General features: G+C 47.0%; 1 protein-coding gene across 1 annotated transcript in view; it reads right to left on the bottom strand.

Annotated features, from left to right (window-relative positions):
- The window catches only part of CCDC69 (coiled-coil domain containing 69), a 39786-nt gene extending 32942 nt beyond the window's left edge, over positions 1–6844 (bottom strand). The window contains exon 1 of the mRNA XM_056863496.1: positions 6797–6844. Coding sequence (XP_056719474.1) covers positions 6797–6844 — 48 coding nt within the window. The remainder of the gene's footprint in view (positions 1–6796) is intronic.
- Positions 6845–20148: the final 13304 nt, after the last annotated feature.

The raw sequence follows: 20148 nt of genomic DNA, 5'->3' as shown, positions 1-20148 counted from the left end.
TGCTAGACTTCTGTTTGTTCAAAAGCGCAGGAGATCCCAGCTCCCCCACCCCAAAAAAGTAGCAATCCTACTCACATCAGCATAGTAACTGGATTTGGTCCACTAGGAAAAGGAATGTGGCAGGTGATGTACTGCACAAAGTGATCCAAATCAGAGTTCAATTAGCACTGGTCTAGCAAAGACTTTGGACAATAAGCAGCCCGTACTCGATAATAAATTTCTGCTTAGTGGCTTTAATGAAAACTGGCCAGCTAGAGCAGAAATCCTGTAGCTCCTTCTCGTGATGCATCAGAAACTAGGATTGCTAATACTGGGGGGAGAGTGGGGTTTGGGGAGGGGGGACCTCAGTGGGGTATAATTCCATAGAGTCCACCCACCAAAGTAGCCATTTTCTCCAGGGGAACTGATGTCTATAAGCCTGGAGTTCAGCTGTAATTCCAGAAGATAGCCAGGTCCCACCTGGAAGTTGGCGACCCTACCCGAAGATATCTTTTTATAGGTGAGGCCCTTCCAGGACAGATGGGAGTTTTAACTGGTTAGTATCTTTTAAGTCAAAGGCATTTGCTATGCTTTAAGACTTAGAGCACTATGCTTGCAGCCAATTTTAACTTTCATTTTCAGCCCAGGCTTTTCTGTGCCTTCAGAACAGCTTCTCTGAATCCTGCTGCTGTCTTTAGCTGTCTTTTCTGCATTCTTTTCCTTCCTCATATCTCCTCAACCAAAAATGGGGGGGGGAGAGAGAGAGAGAGCATTGTGGACCTTTGAATAATTAGTATTTTCTGTTGACACTGCTGGTTGACCCTTTCTCTTTCTCTTTGACTCTTGGCACATGGGCTCTGCTCTTTGATATTGCCAAGCCCCCAATTGATGAGTGGCCCCTGGGCTAGGTTTCACCCCTGGGTGAGGCCTGCCCGCTGGCAGATTTATGCCTGCCAAGAACTGAGAACCCTATTGGAGAGACCATCAAGGCAGGTCCTGCTGTACCAGTAGGGTTGCCAGGTCTCTCTTCACCACTGGTGGGAGTTTTTTTGAGGCGGAGCCTGAAGAGGGGGGGTTGAGGAGGGGGGACTTCAATGCCATGGGGACCAATGGCCAAAGCGGCCATTTTCTCCAGGTGAACTGATCTACATCGGCTGGAGATCAGTTGTAATAGCAGGAGATCTCCAGCTAATACCTGGAGGCTGGCAACCCTAAGTACCAGCAATCTGTGTGAGGAAAAGGTGGAAGACCAAAGCTATAGTCAATTTTAAGTAGAACATACAGGACACAGCAAGGAGGGGTTGAGGTGGAGTCAAAGAATGCATGAAAACCCCTTCTCTTCCCCATTTTCATTCGGTATTTCCTCTTTGTGATGCAGTATTTTAGCCTGCTGCTCAGGTTCTGCCTGCTTACATTACAACTGTGTGTTGTTGCAATGTTGCTCTTTTGTAGGGCAATATATTTAATCCAGGCCTGGAGGCCAGCCAAGACTTAACCCTGCTCAAGATGGCAAGGCATTGCTTAGCCCTTCTTCCCATCAGAGATCAAGCTATAAACACGAACTGGGCGCTAGGCAGCTGAATTCCAGCCCTGATATAATGTAACGCTGCAGCCTCTTGGCAGCACAATCCAACATTCTTATTGCTACAGATCTCTATGGGCTACTTGTGTGTTGCCCCAACACAATCACTTCCTTATCTTTTTTGCTCTTTTAAGAAACGAAAATAGGTGACAGGAAAGGCTGAGGCCTACCAGAACCTATACCCTTGAAATGACAAAGAGGCAGGCGACATGTGATAGGAACAAGTCAAACTAAATGAAATTATTTTTGGCTAGTATCCCACAACTCCCTCTCAGTACTAAGAATGTGAAGCAGGCCTGAGAACTACGGTTGCCAACCTCCAGCTTCCAGTTCTCCCAGAATTACAACTAATCTCCAATACAGACTACAGCGATCAGGTCCCCTGAAGAACATAGCAGCTTCAGAGGGTGGATTCTATGGTATTACATCCCTGCTGAGCATCCTCCCTTCCCTCAATTGTGCCCTCCCCAGGTTCCACCCCCAAATCACCAGGAATTTCTTAGCCGGTATTGCTAATACAATACCTAGAGCTGTGCTACGCAGGATATAGGGTTGCCAACTTCCAGGTACTAGCTGGAGATCTCCTGCTATTACAACTGATCTCCAGCCAATAGAGATCCCTTCACCTGGAGGAAATGGCCGCTTTGGCAATTGGACTCTATGGCATTGAAGCCCCTCCCCAAACCCTGCCTTCCTTAGGCTCCGCCCCAAAAGCCTCCCGCCGGTGGGGAAGAGGGACCTGGCAACCCTAAGGATAAAGTAGCAGACTGAGATGGCATAATTCTAGACTGACTGTGAAGATTTATCATACTTCTCCCCCCCTCCCATTCTCTTGCTTCTCTTTCTTCCCTACTGCCATGCAGGGAACATTTTACATAGGGGAGCCTTCAAAATTATTTCCCCTGGGCTGCAATCTTAAGCAACACAGTTTCTGTCACTTCAGTCCAAGAGTGTGCATAACTGCTCTCTTATATATAAACAGCAAACCTCTTCTGGTGTGCCAGTGTCAAACTCACCAATAATTTCCAACATTATGTATCTTTACAGATTTTCAGATACTATCTGTATTCGGTCACTGAAAAGATGCAGGTAGGAATAAGATACACGGGAAACAGTTTTCCAGAGATTATTACTACCTGAAAACACTACTAGATAAGAAGTAGAAGAAGTGTTGGTTTTTATATGCCGACTTTCTCTACCACTTAAGGGAGACTTAAACCGGCTAACAATCACCTTCCCTTTTCCTCCCAACAACAGGTAGGTGGGGCTGAGAGAGTTTAGAGAGCTGTGACTAGCCCACCGTCACCCAGCGGGCTTTGTGCGTAGGAGTGGGGAAACAAATCTAGTTCACCAGATTAGCCTCCGCCGCTCATGTGGAGAGGTGGGGAATCAAACCCGGTTCTCCAGATCAGAGTCCACTGCTCCAAACCACCGCTCTTAACCACTACACACACTTGTCCATAAACAAGTGTGCTTCTTATAAATTCATTAGCTAGTCTTTTTACTATGTAAAATACTTCAATCCATCTTATGGTACATGTGCAAGATCACAAACACATGATAATTGGCCACCCAAGAATAACCTTTTTACTGCCTTGATTGTAAGCACAGTAAAAGGGTTAAACAGCACTAGGAGGTAACTAATCCAACTCTAGTCAATTCATTAACTAAAACAGATTTCATTCCTTAAGTTGAATCTCACAGTCAAACCCCTGCTCAAAACCTGAACATACTCAGCCTTTCATATATGAGACCAGAAGCACCTTAGAGATCAACAAGATTTTTGGGGTATAAGCTTTTGAAAGTCAAAGCTCCCATCGTCACTTTGGAACTATCATCAGCTATTGATTTCAACTTGAGTGCATACTAACTATCTGGTTAAAAATGCTCACGTTTGGCCGGATCTTGACCCTTACAATACTGAAATATTATAATGCTATCAATCCTCACTATCCACATAGTTGAAGCCTGCCCCATAATTAGTTTCACTAATTCTTGGCTCATCGACACAAAATCATGTTATTTATTTGTTTGTTTTGAGGTTTTACACCTTGCTTTTTGGCACTCAAGGCAGTTTACAAAAGAAAATGTAAAAAACACACACAAAAGAAAAATAAAATTAAACCAACCATAAAACACTACACCACACAACATTAGCACCAGCAGGATTAAAAACATAATCAAGGACACCAATAAATCCAGATAAACAATCTTAAGTGCTTTTTAAAAGCATGGGGCTTCGCCTGACACTTAAATGTTAACAAAGATAGTGCCAAGACAATAATGTCAAGGGAAAAAGAGTATTCAAGTTTGGGTGCAACCATAGAAAAGGTCCTGTGTTCAGTACATAACTGCCTCTCCTCCACAGGCTGGGGCCTCAGATGATTATTTTAACTAATGCGCAGATGTTCCTTTCTGTAGCATGTAGAACCTCACAATCCCATCAAGCCCCCAGATGTCCTGGAACAAGTAGACTCAGAAATAAATTTACTTCAAAGAATTACCTCAAGTCATTTCCTTATGTGTGCTAGAGCACAACTAAGAAGGTTTTGTAGCCCTGCCAGTGAACATAGAAGCCTGAGCTTTGCTGGTCTGAAGAGAGGGTTCATGGCCACGACAGCCATCGAGCACATCACTTGGGAAGCTCTTTTCATATGTCTTTTTGCATAGATGGAATACTTACACTGATATTCTTGCTATGGAATTTGTAAGAAACTGTCACTAACTTTTAATACAAGAATACAAACATAAGAACCAGAGTGCATACATTCTCCATTTATTGACAATTCCTGCCACATCTCTGAAAGCAATGTGTCTCCAAATACCAGATCTCGTACATGCTGCAGTTTTCAAATTTAGTGTTCCTTTTCGAACTGGAGAAAAACTGTTATCCTAGCTCTGACTGGGTTAATATGGAAGTGCCTGATCTTGCATGCAGGAGATTAATGTACTTCACAATACAGTTAAGCATATTTATCGGCCAGAGACAGGTGCAGAGACTGCAAAAAACAAAACAAAAAACCACAGATGTTCTTTGGCAACCCTTCCCACAGAATCTTTTCAGTAATACGGTATATTTGCCTTTTAGCTTGGTATTTCCCAGGAACTGGGAAAACGTATACATGAGGGAATATTGAAAGTTCTTGTATTCTTAATATCGTGGGGCTATGAATTTCTGAAGAGTTTAGAACCATCATATTACAGGTCTTAATTTCAGCTAGGGCTCAGCAGGGCCCAGCCGTTGAAAATAAAATCATATAAAAGCAGGTGCATGCCTCTGAGCATGTGCAGAATGCATTTTCTTCCCAGTCAGTATCTATGGCTAACCCCATCTGAGACTAGTGGGCAGGATATAATGATCAGAGAGTCTGCTTTCCCAGCAGGTTTGAAACCTCACATATGTCTCTATACATTATTTTTAAATTAGCAACTACATTTTGTAATTGATTCCCACTCAGTTTTAGCAACATGTTTTTCTGAACAGAACATGCGCTTGTGACTATGAACCAGCAATCAGCAACATGCTCTAAGTACATGCTTCACAAACATGATCTTATTCGATCATGCAAAATGTTCTTGAAAAGCCATATTTTTTCCCTGAAAGAAAAAGCTGCTGATAGACCAAATGAAATTATTTATTTACAAAACAATTTAGCCCTAATTCAATAAACCCATTAACACATTTGACATCTGCACAGTGCAAGCCCCATTGAGTAGACTGCAGTGGGATTCTGAGCAGACTTGTTTAGGATTAAACTGGCAGAGATGTGAAGGATATCTGTAAAGTTCAGAAGATCCAGCCTCAACTTCCTTTGGATTATGCCAGCTCCTAGTGCCCACTTCAGGGTAATGAAACTAAGGTTTCTGCAAGAATATAAAAAATTTACACAAGATTGTTAAAAAAACAGATTGTTGAAGTCTGTTTCAGAGATGGTCATGATTATTCTTAAGAACCCACTTGTTTTGGATTTCAAGAAGCCCCAACCTTCTGCAAGCACGTCAGGGCAGCTGCCTGTTCTCTCCGATGAGCTGCAAGTCTAACCGGCAGACAACTGGAAAAGCAAAATATACTTCCAGAAAAGGCTACTCTTTTTCTGTCCCTCCTGCTCCAGATGACCTTTGGAAAGTATCTGAAACTGCAGGCTCATCATGCATTTTATCCTCCGAAGTCAGTACTGTGGAGGTCACCCACGGGTTATTGTCCTGTGACACCCCGTCAAAATTTTCTAAAGCATCTGTCTTAATTCTAGGGGCAGTAATAGTCGGGAGAACCAGGGACTGAAGTAAAGTCAGTTATGCTTACACTGCCTTTCATGGAACCTGCTCCTTTAAAAAAAAAACTTGCTATAGTTTACTAGAAATGGCCTGGGAGGGTGATATACAGGTGCCTTTGAACAACCAGGCGCATGTATTTGCTTTAAGAATTCACCAGGTTAGCCAGGACGGACTGAGAAGAGACAATTCCCCAGTTCCAAATTAGCTAATGCAAGAAATATTACCCGGCGACCTTTGGTAGCGATCAGAAATCCGAATCGTCAACCCTGCCTAAATATTTTCCCCATCTAAATTCTCCGAACTCAACAAGAAGCCCCCGGGCAGAGTTTTGAGAACTCGGATGGGGAAAACGTGCATCTAGAGAGGGGCAGACCCAAGGCAAAAACCTCCCAGGCATAAATGGCCATGCACCGGGACAGTATCGTGGGAGATAACGGGTCGCCCTGTCAAGGGCTTTGCAGCAAGTCCCTGCATCTCTCCCCCCCCCCCCCCGGCAACAACCGCTCGCAGATCGCATCCGCAACGTGGGGTCTCCGGCGATGCAGAGACAAAAGCGCGCACGTTTGCAGCTTTGCAACGCCGGGCCGAAGTTTGCCGGCCCGCTCCCGCAGGCTCTCTCCCTCGCTCACTTTCGGATTACAGTTAGAAAGAGATCTCTTTGTCTGAAAGTGTGTGTGGGGGGTGTAATACTGCCTCCCCCCCCCCCCCAGCCTTTCTAAGGGGACGCTTGCTTCCCTCTCTGGTTGGGGGTAGGGAAACGTTTCCGCACAATGACTTTTTGTCATTGCTGCCGTGGACTCCGGGGGGACTTTTGTGGCCCAACCAACTCCTTTCTCTACTGCCGGGACTGGACGCCGCGGTGGCCCCCCTAGATCCTTGCAAGGGACGGGGAAAGGCCCCCCCACCGACCCCCGACCCCTCGCCCTCCTCCAAGCTCGTGGCCTCTTTCTCCCCCTTTACCTTTCTTCGGGCGTCACAGCAGCCCATTTTGCTCCCCTTGCAGCCCATGCTTCTGGGCCTGCCCGGGGAGGGGGCGTTTCCTGCGGAGCCCCCGGGGCTACGAGCAGCCCCGCCGAGCAGGGAAGGGCTCCATCCCGCGCGCCGCCTCCGCCGAGACCCCCAAACCCAACCTGCCAACAGCCTACTGGAACTTCATGCTTAGGCAGACGAGCGCCGTAAGTCTCAGAAGAGAAGGCCCTGGAAAAGTTTTTCCTTTCCCTTAAAAAAAAACAACCCCCAAAAAAAACACCCGTTTGCCATCGAAGAAGGCGATTGCAACGTTTGGTGACATGGCCAGGAGAGGGAGCCGGAGCTTTGCCGGCCAACCGGAGCTGGACGCGATTGGACGGCGCTTCGCACAAAAGGCCTTTTTGTTGAGAGTTAAGACAGTGAAAAAGGAAAAGTGGAGGGCGGCAGGAAAAGAGGAAGACCCAGCAAGAGGTGGACGGACTCCATAAAGGAAGCCACCGCCCTCAGTTTGCAAGATCTGAGCAAGGCTGTCAAAGACAGGACATTTTGGAGGACTTTCATTCATAGGGTCGCCACGAGACGGAAGCGACTGGACGGCACTTAACACACACACACACACACACAAGACAGTGAACCAATACCATTGGGCACTGTAGCTCTGCTTCTGTAAAAGCATTGTTCGTTTGAGCAAGGCTTGGGTGAAGTCCTGCTTAGAATTGCCAATTTAGGGGTGGGGATGTGGCTTGGCTTGTTTTTTTTTGTCTATCGTCCTAGATTGGTGCTCAGAAATCAACAGGTGAAGCTCTTCCCATGGTATCAAGATAAACTTTACGCCCTGGTCCTATGGCCAACCAGTCTTTCTAGTGAGCAACTTGTCTTTTAAAAGCATATCCATAAATCCACATTTTTTCATTAAAAACATAAGACGAGTTGGTTTTTATATGCCGACTTTCTCTATCAGTTAAGGGAGACTCAAACCAGCTTACAATCACCTTCCCTTCCCTACAACTGGCATCGTGTGAAGTAGGTGGGGCTGAGAGAGTGTGACTAGCCCAAGGTCACCCAGCTGGCTTCATGTGTAGGAGTGGTGAAACCAACCCAGTTCACCAGATTAGCCTCCCCTGCTCACGCGGCGGAGTGGGGAATCAAACCCCGTTCTCTAGATCAGAGTCCACCGCTCCAAGCCACCGCTCTGAACCACTGCATCACGCTGCCTTTCTCATATGAAAGTGCCCTGCTGGATTAGACCAGTGGTCCATCAAATCCAACATCCTGTCTCAGACGGTGGGCAAGCGCCAAGTGATTAAGAGGGCCAACAAACCAGATGTAGGGGCCGAGGCCTTCCTCTGATGTTGCCTCCCAGTTGCACGTACTGAGGTGGCTTGACAGAGAATAGGCAGCCCATCAGTTCTACCACTGCTGGGATGAGCTTTGCCTTGATGCCCAGAAGTGGTTCCTGTCTCTGCCCTTTATTGAGAACATATACTGTGTGAAGCGTGTCTAGGGCAGGAGAAGAGTATTGGGCCGTTGCTGGTATGACCACTGAGCTTCTGTGCTCTTAGCTCTGTATAGGTTAGTGTTGGCTCCTGACTGGCCTTCCTTTGTTATGTAAGGCTGGCTTTCAACACGCCGCAGACGTACAAGAACTTAAATATGCAGCAATATGTGCTGGTGCGGCGTTTTAACTGGGGCCCTGGCTGCTTTTCATGCACTGTTATCCCGCCAGGAATCTGCAGCTTGAGCAGATGCTGCGCTGATGCACAAGCGCTGTGCATGTAGCAGTTGAGGGCCTGTGTAATTGCGAGGCCTGATACCCACCCAGTACGGCATGTAAATTCTTGCTTGCTTGCTTGCTTGCCTGCGTCCCATTTCATTCTGGCCTGACCGAGACTCGCAGGCCTGCGCGATACTTGCAGGGCTTAAGAGCAGCACAGCAACTGGTTTTGTGGCATGTGTGGGTTTGGCTGTGTTGTCAAAGCCTCCCGTTTTGGCTGTCGTTTCCCAGGGCTGTGGTCTCCTTACCCCGAAGCGTCCAGTATTAGCTGTAATACGATAACCATGTCGGATATGTTGATAGGGCAGGCTTCCTGCTTTCTGGGCAGCAGCATGGCAGGGAGTGTTGTGGTTACAGACTTCAGTTACTGCACATGTTGGTTTGTAAAATGTTGCCATTTAAATCAGGGGGCCCTAGGCAAGATTAGGTTACCGCTAGGCAAGCCCTTCCCCCAGCAACAGAAGGATGAAAGCTTGCCAAGGGGCTTTTTTTTTGGGGGGGGGATCTAAGTAAATGTATGATGCCCCTTGAAAACTATGTTAAGTAACGAATTTTGTGACTTTGTGGGAGAGAGTTATTTCATTAAGTTTATTGTCCATCACAAGAAGCTGAAACTGTGGTCTTTAGTATCTGCCCACTTAAGCATTATTTGAACCAGTTCATTTCTTATCTTCAAATATCTTTTTGTTTAGCTTTATTTAGATGCTTATGCCCCATTCCCCCCCCCCTCCACAGGGACCAGAAGTGGCTTAGAATACCATTATTCCTTCTTCCATATTATACTCACAACAGCAATCCTTTGAGGTAGGTAGGGTTGCCAGGTCCCTCTTTGCCACCAGTGGGAGGTTTTTGGGGCGGAGTCTGAGGAGGGTGGGGTTTGGGTAGAGTCCAATTGCCAAAAGTCCAATTGCCATAGAGTCCAATTGCCAAAGCGGCCATTTTCTACAGGTGAACTGATCTTGGTTGGCCGGAGATCAGTTGCAATAGCAGGAGATCTCCAGTTAGTACCTGGAGGTTGGCAACCCTAGAGGTAGGGTAGACAGTCTGGTCACCCAGCGAGGTTCCATGGAAGAATGGGGGTTTGAACCTGGATCTCCCAGATCCTGATCTGGCACTCTAGCTAGTATAGAGTATATACTCCCCCCCAACCCCCGTTTACCACAACAGTACTCTGGCTCTTGAAGTGTGTATTTAAGCCATGCCCTGTTAGCAGCTTTCCCCGGCCCTTCCTGGTTTGGTGTTTGCTTGTACAGTAAAACAGAAAAGCAAACATAAGCAAAGTTCTTGGAAAAAGCAGCTACAATTTATTTGCCATGCAAACTACACAGATTACCCTGTAGTCTTGCAACTGCCTAAGCCCTACCAAGTCACATCTTCAGAAATGTTTCCAGGATGTTGTTAGTAAAATAATAAGGTGAGAATTGGTGCCTTACCTCTCCCGCCCTGACCTAGCCACGGTGATCCATGTGACGGTCACCTCCAGGTTAGATTACTGTAACTCGCTCTACGTGGGACTGCCCTTGAGACTGACCTGGAAACTCCAGCTGGTTCCAAACACCGCAGCGAGGCTTCTTATGGGGACCCCACTGCGGATGCACTTTTAGCCAGTGCTCCGCCAATTGCACTGGCTCCAGCTGGAACACCAGTTCACGTTTAAGGTACTGGTTTTGACCATTAAAGCCTTACATGGTCTGGGACCTTCGTATCTGCGGGACCACCTCTCCTGGTATGCCCCCCAGAGGACATTGCATTCTTCAAAGAGTAATTTGCTGGTGATACCCGGCCCAAGGAGTGTCTGGCTGTCCTCAACCAGGGCCAGGGCTTTTTCTGCCATTGCCCCTGACTGGTGGGATAGTCTCTCAAATGAGACCAGGGCCCTGCGAGGCCTTAAGAAATTCCGCAGGGCCTGCAAGACAGAGCTATTCCACCAGGCCTATGCTGGAGGGCAGCTACTGTTTGCCATCAATGCTGGCCTCCCCCCCCCCTACTTCCAATAATGGTATTGGGGGGGGGGTCTGACTTCTAGCAGGTCCTGCTGGGATGCATATTTTTGCAATTGGTGGCATCTGAATTTTTGAGTTATGAATTATGTATTGTGATTGTTTTATGGGGCCTGTTTTTAACTGATTGGAATTATTTTATTGCTCTTTATTGTATTCTACTGTGTTTATGATGTTGATTGTGCTGTGAGCCGCCCTGATCCCAGCTTTGCCAGGGCGGGATATAAATAAATAAGCAATGTTTTCATGGGAATACGATATTAAACATATTCTCCAGGATTAGACCAAATTCTTCCTAGTGGAATATGTTGCAGGATTAGATCGAAGGTCTACCTTGTTGAGTGCTTTGTCTTCAAGGCTAGTCTGGCAGAAGCCCCCCGGGGGAACTCTCCAGGGGGACAAAAAGGAAACGGTGTTCTCTAGCCACACCTGGTAGTCAGAAGTATATATTGCTTTCATGGATATATGTGTTAGGTCTATCTTTCACACGTCTGTCTAACTTTAGGGGACTTTTGTGGCTGTTCCTTCAGTTTATGGCAATGAATTCAATAATTAAATGTTGCAAATCAGGAGAAAAAATCAAGAATACAGAGGCATCTTTCAGATCCCCGAGAGAGGTGGCTTAGCTGTAGCCACACTGACCTAGCAGTTGAACATGAGTGAGCTAGGAAGGGATTTATCTGTGAAGCATACATCTACATAGGGCTTGAGCATGATCATGCTACTCTGGAGAGTGGAAGAACCTCAGCAGGATGAAGCTGCTGTACTTAAGATTTCATTTCGCCATCTGCTGGTTGGAAAGTGGAAGTGCATTTCTTTTGCGTTGGAGGGTAGGCTATACGAGTTTTATGCTCACATCGGTTTTCATTGGCATGTATACTTGTTACCATTCCTGAAGGAAAGGGCGGGGGACTGTTTATCGTAAGCATGTGTCAGTTTGTGGTATTAACAAGCACAGCACCAAGGCTGGACTTAAAAACAGACAAACAAACCAGGGCAGCAGTGGGTGAGCAGGTCCTATAGGCACACAGCTCTAGGCTTGTGCACTAAGCTGGGCATGCATGAAGCTGTAGGAGAATATTCTGGGGTCTTGCTTGTTTGCAGCCTTGTGAACAGAAGTTCAGGGTGACTCCACATTGCTTACTTCATCTACTGAAGCTGGAGGGTGAGAGATTCAAAACAGATAAAAGGAAGTATTTCTTCACACAACACATAGTTAAATTGTGGAACTCCCTGCCCCAGGATGTGGTGGTGGCTGCGAAGTTGGAAGGCTTTAAGAGTGGAGTGGACATGTTCATGGAAGGAGTATTCATGGCTACCCGTAAAAATGGATACTAGTCATGATGCATACCTGTTATTTCCAGGATCAGATGAGCATGTCTATTATATTAGGTGCTGTGGAACACAAGCAGGACAATGCTGCTGCAGTTGTCTTTTTTGTGGGCTTCTTGAAGGCACCTGGTTGGCCACTGTGTGAACAGACTGCTGGACTTGATGGACCTTGGTTTGATCCAATATGGACTTTCTTATGTTCTTACTTTAGTCCTTCATCTCCCACACTCAGACCCAGTTGTGCATTCAATAGGGCTGCATTCTGGAAACTCTTGGGGCAGCTGTCTTTTTGTCTTTCACATAAACTGGGAGTATAGCTTTAGTTCTGGGGATAGGGAACAAGGTTAAAGGCCTAGCTGGAATCAGATTGCCAAAGGGGAGATAAAAAGATGTCAAGTTTGGGATAAAAAGTAGGCGTTATAAAATGATATCCTCAACAGCAGCTTTGCTAGAGCCTGAGGACCAAATCAGATGCGAACTGGGGAGTTCTTGTTTTTGTTTTTTTTTACAAATTTAAAGTAATCTAAACATCTAATAACTCAGATAGTTGGAACACAATGCAAAATCCAAGAATGAATTTGGAAAACCTTTCGAACCTCTTTGCTTCACTTTTCTCTGTTTTCTGTGTGGTGCGGACCAACTTCTGTACACACAACTGTATTAAAAGCTGACTGGAAGCACATCCTTCTTCGGAGCTAAAACACAAGAATATAAGCCCCCTTGGACTTACAGGTGAGTGCATAGGAGTACTAGATTGTCTAAGGCCATTTCCAAATGAGTTATTTGCCCTGAGCTCAATGCTGTTGGGAATAGCCAAGCCAGGTTGCCTGCTCTGGTGAGCAACTGCTGCCCTATAGGATGGTGGGAGAAAAATTGGGGAAGTGAAATGGCATCCATCAACACTGTTTCTTTATTTCTGGCTGTGTAACTAAAAGGGGCCCTGACCTGGATGGCCCAGGCTAGCCTGATCTCCTCAGATCTCAGAAGCTAAGCAGGGTCAGCCCTGGTTAGTATTTGGATGGGAGACCACCAAGGAAGTCCAGGGTTGCTATGCAGAGGAAGGCACTGGCAAACCACCTCTGTTCGTCTCCTGCCATGAAAACCCCATAAGGGGTCGCCATAAGTCGGCTGCGACTTGACGGCACTTTACACACACATTACAACTAAAAGGGACATCAGCGTGCCATGGGATTAGGGTTGCCAGGTCCCTTTTTGCCACTGGTGGGAGGTTTAGGGGGCGGAGCCTGAGGAGGGCAGGGTTTGGGGAGGAAAGGGACTTCAATGCCATAGAGTCCAATTGCCGAAGCGGCCATTTTCTCCAGGTGAACCGATCTCTATCGACTGGAGATCAGTTGTGATAGCAGGAGATCTCCAGCTACTACCTGGAGGTTGGCAACCTTACACGGGATGCTCTAGGATTCACCTGAAACCCTATGATTTTTACCGTAGAGCTTTGAGTGAATCATAATGTCATGTGATGCACTGACGTCACTTTTGATATGCAGCTGGAAATGACTTTGTGGCATCAACGGATGCCATTCGGGTAAGTCTCCTGGGCGGGGGGGTGTCACCAAACTCTATCAGCTTTCTTACAGACTTGGCAGTAAACAAGCATGAAAGTGCATTGTAAGCTTTCTAGACTGAAGCAGGAAGCTCAGCCATGTAAACCACCAAGGCTGTGCTTAACAAGAAGCCACCTCAGTGAATACTGGATGAGATAGAAACAGGAAGGAGGCTGTTGCAATCTTCTCTAAAGATGCAGACACTTGCTCACATAAATAAAACTTGGCTATGGAAGAGTAAAGACAGCTGGGTGCTGGCTAGACAGAGCTCAATGATGTGATAATGAACGACACTGAGCATTTCTTAATGCTTTGGTTTATCAGCTGAGGATTTTTCTTTTGTTTATGAGAACCTGGCCTGGAACCCAGATATAATAGGTTGCATTTAGTAGAGGGATTTGATGTTGCATCCATGGTTCCAATCAGGTTGGGAAATTTTTGGAGATTTTGGGGTGGAGCCTAGGGAGGGTTTGGGATAAGAGAGGGACCTCCTCAGGGTATAATGCTACCTATTGCCATTGTCTGGAGACCAGTTGTAATTCCAGATACCCAGGCTCCACACGGAGGCTGGCAACCCTAGGTTCCGAGGAGCTTAAACGGTTACATCCCCATACAATTTGAGCATGGAGAGCTGTAAACATACACAGCAGCCCAGGGTAAAACATTAAGGTACGTTTTCGGTGGTGGCACAGCCACAAAATGGCTGGCACAGGAGGCGTCGCCAGCCACAAAAGGGTTGCCGCAGCTTACTTCAGACAGTGTTGGCAGCTGCTGCCAAAGCAACATTAAAAAAAAAATCTGCCCAGCCCATCAGATGCCTTGCTGGGCAAAAAGCCCACCCACCCCACCCCCTTTCTAAAAGCACTTGGTGGGCACCAGGAAGTGTTGGTGGGAGCCTGGCACCACGTTGGGGAATCCTAAGTGTTCACTTGTGTTGCAGTGTTGCTAGGAAGCTACGGAGTGGCTTAGCCAGTGGCGTAGCGTGGGGGGTGCAGGGGGGGCCGGCCGCACCGGGCGCAACATCTGGGGGGGCGCGCTCGCACTCGCAGCTCTCTGCCCCGAGGGGCCGGGTCTCCATGGCTGGGGGAGGGGGGGCAGACCCCCCCCCGTCCCCAGCAGCCGCTCTTCTCCAGAGTCCGCTCCAGCCTCGCCTCGCCCGCCAGGGTCTCAAGGGGAAGCCTCCCCTCCGGCAAAAGGACGCTTCACCCGACCCGCCACCCCTTTCCTCTCCAGTGGGGACCCAAGACGGCTCACGTTGTTCCCCTCTGCGGCATGTTATCCTCACCCCACCGGGTGAGGTGGGCCAGGCGGAGAATGCACGCGCTTGGCCGAGACCACCCAACACGCGTGCACGACGCAGCCGGGATTCGACCCCTGCCCCGCCGAGCCGAGCGTCCGCCAAGCCACCCTTCCTGGCGCCGCAGCCAGCCTGGCCGCTTGCTGGCAGGGAGGCAGGGAGGCAGGCAGGCTGGCTGGCCCCGCGCCTCCGCGCCAGCCCGGGGGCACGCACACACCCCCAGCCCCCCGGCCCGCTCACCTGCGCGGCGTCCAGGCGGCTCTTGCTCTTGCTGCGGGGCCAGCAGACGTGGCGCAGGGAGGCGAGGCCCGGCCCGACCCCCTCGCCAAGCACCTGCGCGGCACAGGGAGCTGAGCCGGCCTGGCCCCTGCGCGGCACAGCAGCCCCGCTCCCGCGGGAACGCGCCCTTTCGGCGCAAGGCCGGCCCTTCGGCTTCTGCCGCCGGCCTTTCCTTCCAAGCCAGCCCCTGGAGCACGACCTGCAGCAAGACCCCCTCCCCAAGCCCCAGAAATCAAGCTGCCCTCCCTTCTGCGCCCCCCAGCAAAGCCAAGATTTGAACCCAGGCCTCCCAGGCCCCAGTTAGCACAACATGCTCTGCAGGGGACCAGTGCCCCCCCCCCCACAGGCCCTCTCCTTGGAAACACATTACAGCCCTGGCGGAGGCTGCGGACACCAGGATGCTCTTCTGAGAAGTGTTTGAAAATAAACTTGTATTTAGATGCATTTTACTTTAATTACATCAGTATTTTCATAACAAACAATACATGTGCTTAGGGGGTAAGGGTTTCTTTAACTAATCTAGTGGAAGAGACTCGAGTGCTAGAATCCACGGGTTAGGGGGCGCAAATTACTTGCCTTGCCCCGGGTGCTGACAACCCACGCTACGCCACTGGGCTTAGCCACTACCCAGCATCTTTTTTTCTGGCTCTTCCCCCCCCAGTGTACAGTGATAGTAGTCTCCTACAGGTGTGTCATGGAAATATTTTCAGCTTGGAGCTATTTACATGTTCCAGGAATACAAAGTTCTTGGGTAGTACTTGTCTGCGCAGTGACTACTATAATATGCGGGAAGAAGAAAGACTCGTGCATGAAATCCTACAGCAAAGATGACTTGGAAAGCAGTCATTGGTTATGGCTTCTGGTTAAATGTTGCTGCATGTTTTCTGAAGTTTCGCCTCCACGCATTACCTTCACAGTGAATCCAATGAACAGGAATTCAGATTTTCTGGAATGCGTGAGGTAGTTGGTGGTTTCTTTTTTAAGCTAAGGAGATGGCACGCAAGTGTGGGATTACATGAGATGCCTGACCCTCAAAAGACTGTGTTATCACTCTCTCATGTAAATAGACAACAGTATCTGACAACTTTGACAATTTTATTTTTAGAAAATTGGTCTGCTGTTGGGAGAGCCTTGTCACTAACTGGAGAGCCTTTACTTGTTTTATTCTCCTTGATGCAGTCTAACATTCCTGCTAGACTTTCTCTTCTGCTATACATAAATACCTTCTGAGCAATTTCCTATCTCTTCCTTTTGAAGGCCAAAATATACCTGAATTCAGCAACTACGGTTTAATTCAGTCCTTGTTATCTTTTCCAACTTCTCCTGAGCGGGGGAAGAGGACTGTGTCAATGATGTCGCTTTGCCATTTATAGAAATGGCAAATATTACACATCAGATCATTCATGCTATACCAAAAACAAAATGGAAAAGCGGCATCCAAAGGATCAACAGTGTTTATATTGTTGGCAGCTCGTAATAGCAAAATGTTGGAAAACCACAGAACTCTTTACATTCTTGGTATCCATAACTGTGGCAAATAGCCATGGCAGAAAAATTGACACATGAACTTAGAGTAGTCAAAGGTAAAGCTAAAATATCAGATTTTTATGAAACGTGGCATAGTTTTATTTCATACACGAATCAGAAAGGTATTCAACATATATCCAAGCCCTTCCTCAGATTATGGAAAAGGAAATTAGTATAAAATATATAAGGAATTGCCCTTAATGAATTTTGTTTTTGTAATTGTAAGGTAAATTGAAAAATGTGTTAAATACTAAGCCCTCTGTCAATATTTTGATTCAACTTATGTATTTTTCTTATATATTTTCTATGTTTGAATTTTTAATGTTTTTTGTTATCTTTGTTTTGGTGGTAGTCTTCTGTTTGGAAAATTTAACTAAAATTAATATAAAAAGTAAAAACTGACTAATTACAAAAGTGAAGCATTTTGGAGAGAGCAGAATGTTACTGTCAAATGCTTCTGTGTAATCTGTTTCTGTGCAATAACTGGATAATTCTGTCCTATTACCTACCTAAGCCCTGACCTGGATGGGCCAGGCTAGCTTGATCTCGTCAGATCTCAGAAGCTAAGCAGGGTCAGCCCTGGTTAGTATTTGGATGGGAGACCACCAAGGAATACCAGGGTTGCTGTGCAGAGGAAGGCACTGGCAAGCCACCTCTGTTAGTCTCTTGCCATGAAAACCCCAAAAGGGGTCGCCATAAGTCGGCTACGACTTGACGGCACTTTACACACACATTACTTACATAGATGCTGGACTGGTTTCTGGAGATTTCATGGGATATAGAGTATGTTACTTTATACATAAAGGTGATCCTGGTCCTAGAATAGTGGATAAGATTACAACATGGCTGGCCATTCATCCACTCTGAGTACGCATTATCATTTAATAACTTAAATAAACCTGTGTTTAAAATTTATAAAAACACCCTAGCAAGATACAGGACAGCCTATAAAGGGCAATGGATAAAGCTGTAGATAAAAATAACACATGTTGCATAAATAACCTAAAGCTGTGTACATAAAGCTATGTACATAACACACCTCCCTAAAGTGTTATCGTATCTTCAAGGACAAAGATTGTAGGCAGCAGTGTTGTTCTGCGCGCGCACACACAAACCAAAAGTCATGTAAAACCTTTTATTTACCAATCAAACTCACAAAATAGTGAGCAAAGTTTTTGGTACTCCAGAACACATGAAGCTGCCTCCTACTGAATCAGACCCTTGGACCATCAAAGTCAGTGTTGTCTACTCAGACTGGCAGTGGCTCTCTAGGGTCTCAAGCAGAGATTGTTTATATCACCTACTGCCAGGTCTTTTAACTGGCAATGCTGGGGATTGAACCTGGGACCTGCCAAGCAGGTGCTCTACCACTGAGCCATGTCCCCTCCTCTCCCTAGAATTCTTCCCTCAGGCTGGGTGTTAGGTATTAAAAATGTGTAACCCTCCGCATGTGTGTGTGCGGAGGGTTAAATAAGTTGTTTCAAGGCACATTTGTAGCCTGTAGACTTCAAATGTAATACATGATATGTGTTAGGACTTAATTAGGACAATGGACCTTTCCTGGCTTGGGGTGCACTAATGATGGGACCCACTGAGTTGCAAGCACATAACTCGAAGTTGCATGACATCACAGTCATGTGACTAGGAAACTTCCACACAGTGATGCTTTCCTGTGGAAGCCCAGTTGTTGCTGGGGCTGCCAATGCAATGCAGTAGTACAAAAAACATTTAGATGGTGGGTTTCTCCTGCAGTGGTCTTTCCCCTTTCCCTGCACCCGAGTCTATGGGGGAGGATTTTTATTTACTAGTAATTGACATAGCAATATACCATTATAGCAATACCATTATATTCCCAAAGTGGGGGGCAGTAGGACTACCTAGGGGGGCCCGAATAGGCAGGGGGCACTGGAGGTGGGCCCCGTTGACCACTTATAGGCGGGCCCCATTGACCACTTATAGGCGGGCCCCGTTGACCACTTATAGGCGGGCCCCGTTGACCACTTATAGGTGGTTATAGGTGACTGAAGGGTCTGGGATCTGTGTTTGAATTTTTTTTCTTTTTTGCCTACTGGACATCCCTCCAGTTAGGAAGTGGAGGTCAGTGGGCTGTAGGGCCAGCTGATTCCTTTTTTTCTTGTCATACACCCCCTCCACTAATCAACCATAATTTCTTCCCTCAACTGGGGTTGGTGGGAGAAACCAGGGTTACATAAGGATTTAAAATTTCTCAATTACTGTTCTCAGAAAGGGGAAAATTTGATTTTAAGGAAAACTTAGGGGGTGGAAGAAAAATTTGGGTATAATTAATACAAATTCTGGTTATAAAAGGAACAATTGGGTATCGTATTCTCTCCCAGAGGTTGAGCTAAAGCACTCTGCCACCCTGCCAGGCAGAGCTACCTTTCCCTCTGTCTGCTTTTTTTTCCTGAGCCAGACCTGAGCTGTCACCACTCTCTCCCAGAGGCAGAACTGGACTCTCCATCCTCCTGTGCTTTCCTCCAAGATTCCGTCCCTCTTTCTCCAAGGTGGTTGGATGCTGGAGCAGCACTCCCATAGGCTCAGCTGAGTGGCTATTTTTCCCTTCAGGGGCCGGACAGCCTCCTGTCCGTCACATACTTCATCAAGCCCAACCATCGCATTAAGAACTGACTGAATGGAGAAGTAGTTACTAAATGTGGTATCTAAGATTCCTGCTAAATGACTATCAGGTTTAGAGAAGCTGGTGTCACTAGATCAAGTTCATCAGTTTCGTTGAATAAATTAAACTAAAGTTTTAATTGGATTTTGAATAAATGTGCAATTAATTGTTACTGTTTTGAATTTTATTACCATTATCTTCCTTAGTGGGTTGTGCAAACCACTATTCTGAATAATGCTTTTTATAGGGTAAAGTAGGGGGCACTGGGAATGAGTTTAGGGAACCAGGAGGCTGTGTCCCGAAAACATTTCAGAAATACTGCATTATATTAATATGTCAAGTCCCAGTTTTAAAAAAAAAACTTTAAAACTCATTGGAGCACAGGGAGGAAATGGCCACTGCAAGGAATGGGGCATAGAAAATGGCTACCATGTGGATGGGAGTGAGAAAATCCAGACTTGCTTGCCCACGTGGCAACCATCCACTTTGTTGTGAATTTTTCACAAAACTTTGCAGCAAAGAAAGTTTGGAAAAGACCAGAGGAAAAACTGAGAAAAACCCAAGAAGAACACCAGCTTGCCAATAACACTGAACACAAGGTAAATAACCCATGCAGAAAAGTTCAGGAAGAGCAGGAGTTCTGATGTCAAGGCCAGGACCATCAGAAACAGAGCAGGGGTGTGATCTTGTGGGGGGGGGGCAAGCGCCCCAGGCACAAGGAGAGGGGTGCCAGCGCAGGCATGGAGAAGAGGAGCACCACAGCACAGGCACAGCTGTCTGCCTGTAGCCCAGCTGGTGCATTCACCTCCGCCCAGTATGTAGCTGTCTGCCCTTCTCTGTTGCCCACACCACACCTACAGCAGCTGCGTGTGAGGCCAGGGGGTGGGCGAGCACATGGCGGCATCACAGCGACCATCCCTGGGGCCACAAGCAC

This window comes from Euleptes europaea, chromosome 1 (genome assembly GCF_029931775.1).
Source record: "Euleptes europaea isolate rEulEur1 chromosome 1, rEulEur1.hap1, whole genome shotgun sequence".
Lineage (NCBI taxonomy): Eukaryota > Metazoa > Chordata > Lepidosauria > Squamata > Sphaerodactylidae > Euleptes > Euleptes europaea.
Note: the sequence above shows the minus strand (reverse complement) of the source record. Positions and strands in the feature narration are given on the sequence as shown.